Raw genomic sequence first — 14,882 nt, forward strand, 5'->3', positions numbered from 1 at the left:
TCAAGGGTGACTAGACAATAAAATCACTTTTATGGTTTCGCGTCTCTCGTGTGACACGAGTCTCTCGACCCCCCAGACTAAATCCGCATTTTCTCGGCGGTGTCGCGTACGATGGTTAAGGCGGCGTCTAGCTGTAGAACACGCAGCCACCGCCGCTGCGCGTCTGATACCTATCGCCGAATCGTGCTGCAAATGAAATCCAATGAAATCGAATGAGTCGCAGTTGTGCGAACTTTCGTGCGTATTGACTTTAAGTATATGCTGACTCTCTAAATCCGAAATATGTGAAAAGGTTTTCCTCTAAAACTATTGAATATTCGCACTATTTCAATAATGAACTCATATTCACTATTTTATTTATTTTTATATTTCACATAGACTAAAGTAGTTGTTCTAGTCATACTAGACTGTGAGTATACGGTTACGCGTTATATTCGAGAGAGTATTTCGCGTCCTTGCTCCGAAAAGATTCTCTACGATATACTACTCGCCCTCGCAGATTAATAATAAAGAATAAAACTATATGAATTCCGGCTCCACTTATTGTGTCTTGCCTTCATCTAATCCATCAGCTCTTAAATAGTGGAATTCCACTACTTGGGATTTACAGAGGACGAAAGAGAAATGCAGCATACGAAAGCATATATTCGTAATCATTCGATATCGGATGATTACGAATGTATGCTGAATCCCAGAAATGTTCGAGCAGCCCAAAATAAGTTATTCCGATAGATGTATACTTTTTCAACTTTGGAAATCGAACGAATAAGGTATAAAAAGCGTGCCGTCCATGGTTAAAAAAAAAGACACTCGCAAATAAACGCCACGCGAAAGCTCTCCGCTGTATACTATACAGTCAGCGTCAGCCGAACAAAAACTCGAAAAGCCAACAAAAGAAGAAGCGAGCCGATAAAGACCGCTCTCGGTTGGGGGAGAAAAAGCTCGCGTGCAAAGGGAAAGTCTAATCGCGCGCGGCTCCTCTCTCTCTCTCTCTCTCTCTCTCTCTCTCTCTCTCTCTCTCTCTCTCTCTCTCTCTCTGCCTACTTTCGGGCGCTCGACGCGCATTGTGGAGTCGGGCGTATCTGTCACGAGACAAACGAGTGACGGTACCCCCTGCAGCTGCGCCGAGTCGAAACGGAGATACGGGGGTTTGAAGAACTCCTTTGGGCTAATCTCACGGCGGAACTTTTTTATTTGAAAAATAATTATTTACTTTGAACTTTGATGGGGTTGGATGATTTTGGTGAACATCGCGCTTAGTGTCGCTGTTCTGAATACTTTAACGAGAAGCAGATATTAAACATGATTGCTCTGTACTGTATGATGAAATCCATTCATAGTATATTTTCCATAAATTTTTCGTCAGGAACAGACATTTTTTAAAACTAAAATTATTTTCTAACCGAATCGTGTAATTTGGTCTCGACTATATAGACCAAATCCGCAAACACGTCAGTCCGTTTTTTAGGGTACTAGACTTGGCACACTGCGCACTGTTGTAGACTATAATTTCATTAACTTATTTAATGGAATATAAATACTTGATTGATATTTTTAATATTTGTTTTCTATCACGGAAATATATAAAACTTTACAATATATGGTTCATTTCGCGCTCATATAAATTTCAAAATTGCCGCGGTTTCGTCGCCAACTTCCTTTTAAAATTTTAAGGTTATGTCTCGAGAATAGAATAGTCTCGAGAGTAGAATGTCTCTAGAATATTATAAATACACAAATTATAATTTGATATGTATTATAGTATTATATTACATTTTTATTATTAGAATCAATTTTAGAAATCAAAAACAAATCAAAAAATTCTAACGATACTTTTGACGCATGCGCACTACATGAGCCAATCATATTGACGCATTCTTGGCTTCACTTCATCCGGTCATGACTTTTTTATATAGGGAAAATGGTTTAGGTTTACCTATACACTTGAACTCTCAAAATATTTCTGCTTGAAATTATTAACTATCTAACTACTATTGCAAATTCATCAAGTGATTACATATCCCTCTCTATTCTAATAAAAAATAAAAAGTTCATTTTTAGTCTAACGGATTCGGAAGGAAGAAATTTTCATACGCAAAGGAAATATTCTCGATGTCAGCAGCAGTTATTCCGAGTAAACGATGCGATCGATTGCTCTATTAAAGCAGAAAGTTCGATATTAAAAAAAGAAACGATGTATTATTAGAATCCGCACACGGTATCAACGGACTACATCTCACTCGATACCTCCCCGTGCAGTCCAGTTGACCCCTCGAGGAAGGAGAAGGCGAAGAAGAAGAGAGCCGAAGCGCAGAGATAAAGAAAACGCCTCGCGGGCGCCCAACGGATGGACAGATAGATGGATAGGAAGATAGATATCTGCTGGTCGCATAGTGGGGATTCTCTTCGGTCGCTTTTTCCCTTCTCCTATTCCTCGCTGAGAGCTGCAGGCACGTTAGCGTAATTAGTAAAAGTCAGTTGGATGAGGCCGGGGCAAAATGTACGCGGTGCACGAGTCCTGTCTACCAATCAGCTCCAGCGTGGCCAGTCTTGAACGTAATTTAGAGCCGCAATTAGGCGACCTTTTAAACGACGGAGACGCGCGCGCGAGCTTATAAAAAGTTTACACTTAATAGTCGCGGCGAGCTTGCGGGCGGCTGAGTTTCGCGATGCCAGCACGTGGTTTTCCGCTCCGGAAGCTCCTAATTCCATCGTTCCGACGAAGAAAAAAAAATCTTATAGCCGACCCCCTGACTGTTAAGAAAAAGAAAGGAGGTACACGCGCCACAAAGTGCGCTGGTGTAAATACTCGCGGGCAGGGCTATGAAAAAACTAGTTACCCGCCAGAGCGGAGAATGAATGACGCGGGCGTCGTCAGCTGCTGCACACACGCGACGTGAAAAAGCGATAAGGTCTCGAGCGGTAAGCAGATCCAATATATTACAGCGTCGCGGAAGTGGATGTACGCGGAAAAGTGGCGACAGTATACCGCGGATTTGATTTTCCCACGTGCGCGTGCGAGAAATGAAGTGTTGAAGCGCGAGAATTATTTAGATGGATGGTCTTGAGGGCGAAGATTTTTAATGGCTTTTCCGAGAGATTCCCGGAAGTGATTGGAATTTCGCTTTGATTTATCGCAGCGTTGACGCTGGTGTCTTATCGGCATCAAACTCTACTTTGTCCTTTTCTCATTACCGTCTCATTGTTTATTCGGTTGGACGTATTTTTCATAAATATCAACTCGTTCGAATTAGTTACGCGCAAGTGTAACATTCACTGATTCCAGGAATCTCTCGGTGCCACTTTTTCAGGAAGGGGACGCGAATAGCTGTAATAATTTCGAAATTGTTTATCATGAAGGGTTGGAAATGCATGGGGAAATTCGTCGGGGCCCCGGAAAAATTCCACACGTTCCTCTCGGAATAATTTCCAGAATCGAGCCCTCGTCGAGATGGCTGCTTCTATTTTAAATCCAGCGTACGTGGATCGCGAAATCGCCTAATCAGCTCGCGCGGATAAATTGCATTTTTACGACTCGTTTGCGGGCCCTCGCGCCGATCGTAAAAAGTCATATTTATGCATGGCAATCGCGATCACCGCGCGCATATGCCGCTACGTCGAGCTTCTCTGTCTTCGTATTCACGTCTATATTTTCCTTTCCGGGTATATTTTCACGCCACACTGCGTTATAATACATATACAAGCGTTAGATAACGCGATTTTCTCAATATAAGGATAAGGTTTTTTGTTCTTTGAAGAGAAGAAGTTTATGGGTTTTAATTGTTGCCTATTCGGGTGGGACGATCTGACCGCGAGAGAGACGATGATTTCCGGTAAGTTTTGCAACCGACAATTGCCGACTGATCGATATCATTTTAGTATTGGCTTTATCGACTTTAAAAACTTTATTACTTCCGTGTTATATTTATCGCCACTTTTTGTATGCTGTGTACAATGATTGCGTAATTAAACGAAAATGTCATGCTTAATGTGGTCCTTTGCGAAAATACGTTATAAACGTTTTATTTATTCACTCATAATGTTCAATATAGCAAGATATAATAAAGCATCAAGGTCTATTACTTCGACTAGAACTTTCTTTAACCAAAATTCTATCTGCCGATCATAGATAAAACACTATAAAAACACGATTTTTAATTCGATTAAGAAATCGGGTTAAGTTTACATCTTTTATTTTATTTTGACAACTAGTTTTCCTTTCATGGCCGTTTTTCGAATTTTGCAAATATATTTTTCGCGGTTTTTATATTATCTCTCTCTCTCTCTCTCTCTCTCTCTCTCTCTCTCTCTCTCTCTCTCTCTCTCTCTTCCTCTTTTTACTGACTATAACCTACTCCTATGTCGGCTACAAAACGATCTGGAGTCCAATGCTTAAGCATCTCGTATAAACATTTAGCAAAGTATCGACTTGGCGTATATCATTTTGAGTGATAAAATTCCTCTCTTATAAAAAAGTGATGATCGGATGAAGTATAATAGCGGCGCCAACACAGAAAATGTTTGGATATTGCTTTAATATTTCAATTCAAATTATGAGAGTTTGAGAAGAGAGAAATTTGTCAAAACAATGAGTCATATGTTTGTGTTTTTATAATTAATTCGGAATTCGTATATTAAACATTAATAATTTAAAAAGAATTTGTTAAGATTAGGGCGCTTGTTGTAATCAGAATTATAAAAAGGGAGCGATATTCAAGAAAACAAAGCCGGGATTTTACTACTACAGTATAAAGAAATGGTTCAATTTTATGAGACATTTGCACAAAGAACCTTCTTTCTAAACATAGTATGTACACCGTGTAACATAAATTCAACGCTTCGCATATTCGTACACGTGCACATATATATAGTCCCGTAAAACTTTACCGAACTCATAAAAGTATGTCCGTTAAAAGTACAAGTGCTCGTATAAATAGCAATGCTTGGCTTGAATGAGAGTAATTCAAGACTTGGAATCTCGGTGGCCGCGCGGCACTTTTCATTGACAACAGCTTCGCGTACGCGATACATCACTCGCACTCTCAATGTTCTCGCTTCACACGACGAGATTAGGAAAACACGGCGGCGAACGGTCGAAGTTTATTTTCGAAGACTCGACTCCGGATCAAGACGAAGAAGACGCGCGAAATCGCACTCGCGATAATAATCCGCAAAGCAGCATCAGCCCTGGGATCTGAGTCACTGAACGGAATGTCAGACGCACGGTCTTATCGACAAAGCGATCGGGCGTCGCTGTGTATAGCTATCGTCGAATTAAGAGAACAATAACTCGACTGCTGGTCTAGTCGCGTCCGACAGTGAAATATGCAGCCACTCGCGCAGCGCGTTTCTCATCCTGTCAATGTAAAATGCGCTGGTGAGCCTCGCTCGTAAAGGATTTTTATAGGAGCCGTTCGCGAAATAAGTGCGCCGTGGCTCTTTCTTGTTCTTAACTATTAAAAAAAGTCATTCGCGTTCCGAACCGGCCGCTACAGCTCCTATCCGTGTAGTCCACCTGCGACGATTTTACGACGAGTTCGTGTGCACGCTAACCAAATCTATCATGATTTCAAGAACCGCTAAATTATTCACTGCACTGCTCGATGTCCTCTCTCTTTCGCGCATAGAGCTGTACGTGAGTATCGCTTCGCATTAGCGCAGGATATGAAACACTCCCCCCCCCCCTACGGTGCAGACATATATGTTTCCGTTTTATGAAGTCGATTCGGCTGGGCTTTTAAAGTTTTAAAGGAATCGACGTATACGTTTGAAATACTCCGGTTCTCCCTACATCGCCGCTAGACTACTACATTGTCGTGAAAAAGACTTTTGTTACAGAATCTTAAAAATACCTACTTTATTCATTTCTATCTGTTTCACTCGCGGATCCGATGTCGAACAGCCGCGGGACAGGAAGGGCGGGAAGTTCTCTCTCCGGCAAAATGCCGCCGCAGCCCGGGAAGAAGAGAGAGAGAGAGAGAGAGAGAGAGAGAGAGAGAGAGAGAGAAAGTTTTTCAGAGTGTCTCGAAAATGTTTCGCGCGCGAGGCGTAAAAAAAGTTCGCTACTCCATCGCCGACGGTCCGACGTAAAAGTAGAAGGAGATTTATTAACTTCGAAAATCGCCAAGTTCCCAATGACGCAGCAGGGCTCCGAGGAACCAGAGCGACTCCGCCTGATGCCTCGAGGAAAAACTTTGCTACTTGAGAGTCCTCGCCGCGCTAACTAGACCTGTGTACGGCTTTCCTTTTTTTTCCAGCGGCGTGTTTGTTTTCGGAGCCGCTGCCGCGCATCAGCTGATTTGCCGGATGTATGCGTTGAAATTTTCGAAATTAATAATCAAGGACAAGAGAAACTTTTCCTTTCGGGATACTAGTGCGCGACAGTCGTCGAAAAATCCACTCGTTAACTCGGCGAATCGTAAACACGGCCGCTCAGTTTCGCAAGCTCGGAAAAATAAAAAGGACGAGAGCTAGCTGCGTACATTGCTGGGTACACGTCCGTCATAGTTAAGCTCGGTATTTGTATAACCCGATTTCGAGCGACTGCGAATGAAAAAAGAGAGAGGGAGACACTTCGAGTAGAAGAAAAATATCGCTGTCAAGGCGAGTTATTGCAGGAGAAATATTGACAGTCCGATTCTGCGCGCGCGGAAAATTAATTTTCGAATGCGTTACTAGAGCGTACAGTCGACGATTTGCGATCAATCGACGCTTTTTCTCTTTCGCCATCGCGCGATTGAAACGCATCACACAAGCCGGAAAGTGGGTTACGCAATTTTCATTGCGAGAGATTTTTGTTTCGTGTCCCCCTGATCTATTTTTCACATTTCGATTTGTCGGAGCTTTCAAAAAAAAGAGGGAAAAATTCCAGTATAACTCTTTAGATGCGCGCTTTCGCACGCTAAAAGCTAGTGCTTTGCATATTTATAAAACGCACATTCTCGCCCAAGGGCGATAGCGGCAATCAGCTGCAGCGGTGTCTAATTTTTCGCGCAAACACGCTCAGTTCATATTCCGGATGCATATATAGAAATGTACAAAGCAGAAGGTAGCCCTTAAACAATCGCGGCTCCGCCGTCGGAGCTCGTTATCATCGGTCACTTTCCGCCCTCTCCGTATACGTAATATGCGCATGTAAATACACGTGCGTGCGCGCGCGAGCGGCGACGTCGAATTTCAATGGGAAACGAGAGGGACTGCTCCGAGATACTCGGGCGGAAGCGACTTATTGTTAGCGGCGGTTTCTTGCGCGGAAAAGTGAGAGAGAGAGAGAGAGAGAGAGAGAGAGAGAGAGAGAGAGAGAGAGGGAGAGAATTGCTCACCGAAACTGAGCGCCCGGTTATAACGGGACTCGGTGTGTGGATGGCTGCCATTTGAAAGTCAAATACGCCGGAACGAGACGGACAGATATTAAGAATCGGGCCGCGCGGTGGAAAGACGAGTATGCATACATATATACCGCGATGAGGCAAGAAAGCCTGGAATATCAAGTGGGGATGAAAATTTTGCTTGACAAGCAGGTGTCAATCGCGAGGCGAAAACGGGAGACTAAATTGATCGATGAATTTGGAAAAACGACGCATTCTAAGCACCAGGTCTCCAACCCATAACACAAAACGTTTTGAGCTATATGTCGGCAAGATACCTGGTGTCCAGGGTAGACAGTGACAACATTGGGTGCCTCGAAGATCGATCTCACTGCTCAAAAATCTATCACACGGAGAGATCAATCGTCCAGTAAAATGTAGTATATTCCATAGGAATTTTTACCACATTGAACAGTAATCTCGTCACAGAAGGACACAGCAATTTTTTTTCTCGATTATATCATTACAAATTTTAATTAAAATTGAAGAATTCAGAAATAATCCTGTTCCGACAGGGACTCGAACCTCTAAAACTTTTGGGGCGAAAGGCGGATCATTAACCACTCCGCCACCACGTCCGTTAAAAACATTTGCATGGTAGCGCTTCAAGACGTCTTCAGGATTACAGAAAATCGGGAATTAAGTGCTTCCAAATTACTAAAAGTTACAGTAATATTTATCACGTAGACCGGTACAAACGACTGGTCGCCATAAAAATTATTGTATTGTCATACTTTTAGTGAATTTCACTACATATTTCTCTCCGCGCAGAGTACATCATGCGTTATTTCCCCGACCATAGACTTATTACGGAAGCCTTAACGGACCACGTTCGCACGCAGCTCTAGTGGCGTTACACACGGCACATGTGGCTGGTTTCGGAAATAAATTATAAAGGTTATCTGTATGGCTTACGCACTGCTTTTCGAGGTAATTTTATATATTATTATAATAAACTCACAAAACAAAACAATTACAATCAATATTTTTGAATTCAATATAACGTTTTATTAAATATAAAATTAATTGTATCAGGTTAGGAGCATTTTAGCGTGTCACACGCTTACACAATTACTTCAAGCACGTTTTCGCAAGGTTATGTATTTCGAGACTGTAAAGAAAATTTGTTATTAGAACATTGTTGGGATGGTAGATGTTATTAGAATTTCTGACAGCGATCAGTCCTACAGTTTTTCTACTCACGGCAGAACAATAAATTAGAAACTATTCAAGCATATTTCCCAAATCCGTTGGGTTTGATCTATATGAAAGATCCCTGGTAGAAATGAGTCTAAGAACAGGCTAGTAACTGGCCAGTTCTTAGGATTTAACCTAGTTACTACGTAATAAATGGCCAGTTCTTAAGGTCATTTCTACCAGGGATAGTATTAAATGTATCGTACTAATGAAAAATAATATATTAGAATTGATTCCAAACATTAGGCATTATACGATATTTTATGGCAAAACATCAAAGACTATTAAAGTATCAAAAGAATCTTATTAGGAGAATAGAAACTAACAGTAAGGAAAATAACCCCCGCGAAATGTACAGAGGGATTAACGCCATCAGAAAGGGTTTTAGGAGTAGAGCGCAATTGATGAAGGACGAAAACGGGGACCTCGTAACAAATGACGACGAATTACTGTCACTGTGGAAAAATTATTTCGATAAATTATTAAACGTGCACGAAAATAGCGAAGAATTAGGGGACGAAATTCACACTGCTGAACTCCATGCGGAGGAACCGAGCTACCAAGAAGTAGAGGCCGCGACTAAAAAACTAAAAAACAATAAAGCCGCGGGCAATGACTCTACCAGCTGAGTTACAAATATGGGGACGTCGAGCTCACTTTCAAAATCTATAAACTAGTATGTGCCATCTGGAAAAATGAAAATTGCAAGGAATCTATCATTATACCGATTTTTAAAAAGGGGAATAAGACAGACTGCAATAACTATAGGGGTATCTCACTTTTAGCAACGTGCTACAAAGTTCTGTCAAACGTAATACAAGCTAGACTCAGTGCGGATTTCGGCGCAACAGATCGACGAGCGATCAAATGTTTACCATAAGACAGTTGTTAGAGAAAAAGTGGGAATTTTGCGAAACCATACACCAACTATTTATAGATTTGGAAAAAGCGTACGACTCTATTAAGCGAAGCAAAATGTATCAAATTCTAGTACTTCTCGGTGTATCGAAATAACTCGTGAGATTAATTCAAATATGTCTGAACGGAAGAACGGGAAAGGTCCGAGTAGGCGGTAATGTATCAGAACCCTTCATGATACGCGATGGTTTAAAACAAGGGGATGGGCTCTCTACGGTGCTGTTCAACTTAACGTTAGAGTATGCCGTTAGAAAAATGCAGGTTAGCCAGCTGGGCGCAACGCTTAATGGAACAACGCAGATACTAGGCTACGCAGATGATTTGGATATACTGGGGGATTGTAGGGAAACGGTAGCAAGAATCGCGGAAATCCTCATAAAAGCGGTGGAGTATACAGGGTTAGAAGTGAGTGAATCAAAAACAAAGTACATGATTGTGGATAAGCTAGGCATCTGCAGAGGGGAGGAAGATCTCAGAGTTGGGAATTTTACTTTTGAACAGGTTAGCGAATTCTGGTATCTGGGTACGACCATAAATGATAGAAACGAGATTAATGTCGAAATAAATAAGAGACTCCATTCGGGTAATGCTTGCTTCTACGCCGTGAGTAATTTACTTAAGTCAAGGCTGTTGTCTAAAAACGTTAAAATAAGAATATACAGGACAATAATACTGCCGGTGGTTCTGTACGGGTGCGAAACAACCGTTTTAGGGTATTTGAAAATAAAGTCTTGCGAAAAATATACGGGCCGAAGAAAGATGAGGAAACCGGGGAATGGAGGAGACTACACAATGATGAGTTACACAATCTGTACGAGTCACCAAATATTAACAGAATAATAAAATTGCGCAGATTGGGATGGGCAGGGCACGTAGCGAGAATGGGAGACGACCGTACGGCAGCGCGTGTCATGAAGGGCAGGCCGATGGTAACGCGACCTCTAGGTAGACCTAGACGTAGATGGGAGGACAACGTAAAAGCGGATCTAGTAGAAATAGGACGGGTGGGTGTCGATCGGAGAGGTGCATCTTGGGTGGGGTTGACACAAGATAGGGCAGCGTGGAAGGCTTGCGTAGATGAGGCGATGAACTTTCGAGTTCCAAATGCCACTTAAAAAAAAAATGTTGATATAACTCGTTTCTGTGCAGACAAGATGAAGGATGGTTTCAATGACTCTTACTTTGATGAAATACGATCAATATTAGAAGTAGGAACTTACTAGTATATTGTGTACCAAGGGCGTAAAGTGGACATTTTTAGGCCGAGTGTGGATTTTGCAGTACGAGTCAAGGCGAGTTAGCCGGAGCCGAAGGCGAGGGCGTTTACGAGCCGCAGACGAGTACTGCAAAATCCACGAGGCCAAAAAGCCCACTAGCCCTTGGTGCACACCATATTTTATGTAACGCGCGGATGTATTTTCGCGTTTTTTCGTACGTGTTAAGAGGGACTGATGTGACTATTTTTTTGACACGGCAACCGTGCTCTTGTCTTGTTCAAACATTATATAAAATAAATAAATAATGCAAATTTATCAAAATCAACTTTGTTTTTAAATTACAAAAAAAAAAAAAAATTTGCGGGCAATAAAGACTTTTTAGCGGGCAATAAAGGCTATTATTGCCCGCTGTTTGAATATGCGGGCAATAAAGGTCTTTATTGCCCGCTAAAATAACTTTTTTGCCCGCCGGTCAAAAAAGAGTCTCTTTAGTCCCTATTAATAGGTACGAAAAACGCGAAAATCGTTCGCGTGTTACATAAAATAATTTAATTTTTGCAAATTTCACAGATGACAACGATGAAAGTTGCGACTTTTGGAAATTTGCACACAAAATAAAAGTGAAAAACAACAAATATAGATTGTATCTATTTACAAAATCTTTAAATAATCCAACACAAAGTGACACGTCATCAAAAGTTTTGGGAATGAACAACAGCTTGAATATAAACAAATGTTATGTTAATATCCAGGCAACTTTGTGCCGTGTGTAACGCCACTAGCGCTGCGTGCGAACGTGGTCCATTCAGGATGCCGTAACTTATATACATTCTGCACGCAGAATGAGACGAGGAAAATAGGAAATCGTCTGTGCGCCACCTGTCGCCGCCAGCGGATATTACAGAACTGCGGTAGCCAGTCGAAAACTGTTGTTTATTCGAGCACGCTAACGTGACCGGTCTTTTTTCTTCGCGCTGCATGCATCAGTCGAGAAATTCAATTTGAGCGAGTTTCCGATGTAGTATTACTATATACTGTGTACGCGTGTAATGGTATAGGTATTACACAGTACGCCCGCTCATACCGGATGTCATCCGCGGCTCCTCGAGCTTTCGACGTACTCGTGCCATTCGTCCAAATAACGCCTCGTTGGCGAGTTTGCGGAGAAGCCGAGAGTTAATTAAGTCAAAATGATTAAGCTCCACCGACGCCGCCCACGCGAGTCTCTCTCTCTCTCTCTCTCTCTCTCTCTCTCTCTCTCTGTTTTGCGTCTGCTCCATGCGCTAAAGTTACACCGCAAAACACACACCTACGTGCAACATATAAACCATTAGTGGGCTGGTTTGTCATGCTCGCTTTTTGCACCACATGAGCGTCTCGTTCGATTCGCGATGAACTCGTTGAATAGTTGCAGTAAGGGGCTGCCCCGAGTAAAACTACCTTTCAGAATTGTATTGAATACCCCGCGTAAATGTAACGCGAGTGTTGATCCGGTGAATATCGATTAGCGCGCGCGTTCGAATAGATAAATCGATCAAGAACGCGCGCGGAAGCAATTAAGCGGCGGCCTGCACTGGCAGCAAACGTCTCATTGGCATAAGGGCCTGTGAGCGTGTAAACGGAGCTCTTAAGCAAGACTGCGGCGTTGATTGATGTCGAGACGCTTGCGCGGGCACACGGAGTGAAAAGGCCTATTGGTTGGTGGAAGGCGAATGGAAACTCGTGCGTTTCCCGCTTATTCTCTCTCTCTCTCTCTCTCTCTCTCTCTCTCTCTCTCTCTTTCTCTCTCTCTCTCTCTCTCTCTCTCTCTCTCTCTCTCTCGACTGAATTTCCCGCGGAGCTATTCCTATCGCGGCTCTGTTTAAAGTACGTTAAAATCCTCCCAGCTGACGAGCAGACTAATTCACGAGGACAACAGCAGCGCGCGAGTCCTCGCTCGAGAAAAAGTCGCCCGAATATCCAGAAATACGCATATCCCTCAATTGTCAGATTATAAAGCCGCAACAAAGACGCAACAAAGCGTAATTTTAGCGTAGCACGCGCATATCGTAAGCAGCGGCGATCAAAAAGCAGTCGCGAAAATCCGTCGCGAGCGACAAGGCGCGACAAGTACGCGTCGGTCGCGCGACTACTTTTGCTACTTCCACGTTTATATATACGTCGCGTCGAGATAGACACACGTTCGTGTGTGCGCGCGTGCGCGCTCGCGAGCGAGAGAGAGAGAGAGAGAGAGAGAGAGAGAGAAACCCGAGAGACTCGGCGGAAATAGCTTTGGCATGAGCGCGCATTGTTCCGTCGCGCCCACCGACGGAGTTGTCGCTGATGCTCTCGCTTCCTCTCTCACTCTCCTTCTCAGTAGCGCACCTGGAATATTTACGGTAAAAAACAGTTTCCGCGCGCGATTCGAGGCCGCGTTGCGCGATAGACTCGCGGCAAAAATAAATTCGAACGTTGAATTATTCGATAATCATTCAGCCGAGACGTACGCACGGGCAAAAAGTATGATAAATATAGCCGAAAACTGTTTTCCTGCGCGGTACCGTGTCTATAACCCCCGCTCGTCTTTTTTCCCGCCTCCCGCGCTCTATGTACGACTTTTTGTCCTCCTCCTCGTTTTTCACGCCCCCCCCCCCTCGCCTCATACCTTTCCATGTATATATTATTCGTCTCCTCTTTTTGCGCCGGCACGTTTTCGTTGCCGCGAGAGCATTCTCATAGGGGCGTTTTATCAAATCATGATTGCGCGGGCGTCGCGGCCGCTCTTTTTGCGCTCCCGAAAGTCGCGCGCGGTTAATTCCGAATGCTCGCAATTCAAAGCTAGACTCGCACTTTTTCTCCATTTTGAAGGGGCGTTATTGTTTGCGGGCTGGCTTTAAAGATTCAATAAACTATCACCTCGGCTTTGTCGGCGCCTTTAATTGCTAACGAGGTTGCGAGCGCGTGTGCTGCTATTGTTATTTATCGCCGGCACGTATCGCTCCGTGCGTAACGCGATTTCGAGAACTTGATTATAGACTGCTGTCTGCGTACGCTATAGTATTGCTACTGCTCGGAATTTCGCATACGCGAGGGGATGCTGCTGTGCTGTATATACAGAATCGGATCTTGGCGAAATTTTCTTCCAACTACACTTCGGCTTGAATCGACCGACTGTGTGAATATTGATTTTAATGTGAAATATTATCGCGTGTGAGTAAGAGGACATTTTCTCATACCAGCTGCGAGGGGCACATGGGAAATTCAATTTATCGAGCATCTTTGGAGAGGTAGAAGGTTTAGCTATGGGAGGTACATCGGATACTTAATTTTTCTCCTAAGGTGTTTCAAAAGGGGAGTAGTTCTTATCGAATGAATGCTTCTCCAAGGTTGGTTAAAATAACTTCGAAAATTATGGAAGTTATGAAATTTGTTTTCTATTTAATTTAGACGCGATACTTGCGTTATAGATTATCTTCTGAATTTCCCCCTTTTTTAAAATAATTTCATGAACTGAATCCAATTAAATATTTGTTCTGTACGAAGCTTTATATAACATGGTTTAAAAAATAATTTTTACATTATATCTTATATAGATACAAGGATTAAGATGAGATATTTATGAAGAATAAAAAGTGTATTTGTATGTGTAATAGGAAGTCGAATAATGTAGAGATGACAGAAAACCTATAGGAATACAATTATATTTTTGTCGACACTCATATATCACTAATCATATTGGATTTTTGGCATTGTTTTAAAATTTTAAAATAATGATTTCAGTGACTTACAGCGCTAACTGATTTGAATTCGCAGGTACACATGAACAACGAACTCACCTGAAACAGAAAAATCAAGTGTAAAAACACAGTCTCAAATAATCACAAATATAATGATTCCTCTAACGAGGCATGATTATTACATGGAGTCAGCCTGACATCTGGAGGCAAAAATCCCTCGAAAACACAATCTGCCCAACATCGCAGCTAGGCATCAGAGTGTATGAGGGGGGGGGGGGGCGAGCGGCAGAGCGGGGAATGCAACGGCGGTGGCGTTTATTTATAAGCGTGCCGCGATTACGGGCCGCTGAGTGCTGTACTTAGCCGCACTCCTACACTCGCGTGCGTATGCGTCGTGCATAATATCGTCGCCGGGAAGCGAAAACACACCGTCCGAGCTCGTGTAATAATGAAACGCGCGAAAATTC

At 42.8% G+C, this 14,882-nt stretch overlaps 1 protein-coding gene across 10 annotated transcripts in view; it reads right to left on the reverse strand.

Annotated features, from left to right (window-relative positions):
- Window positions 1-14,882, reverse strand: part of LOC100113835 — a 217,447-nt gene that overhangs the window by 117,215 nt on the left and 85,350 nt on the right. For 9 of the 10 annotated variants that reach the window (XM_008219736.2, XM_031928394.1, XM_016986729.1 and 6 more), the window contains one exon: window positions 14,467-14,514. The exons of the other annotated variant lie outside the window; for it this stretch is intronic. In XM_008219736.2, coding sequence (XP_008217958.1) covers window positions 14,467-14,499 — 33 coding nt within the window. In that variant the 5' untranslated portion in view covers window positions 14,500-14,514. The remainder of the gene's footprint in view (window positions 1-14,466; window positions 14,515-14,882) is intronic. 10 annotated transcript variants of the gene reach the window in all.

This window comes from Nasonia vitripennis (assembly GCF_009193385.2).
Source record: "Nasonia vitripennis strain AsymCx chromosome 4 unlocalized genomic scaffold, Nvit_psr_1.1 chr4_random0006, whole genome shotgun sequence".
NCBI classification, from domain to species: Eukaryota; Metazoa; Arthropoda; class Insecta; order Hymenoptera; family Pteromalidae; genus Nasonia; species Nasonia vitripennis.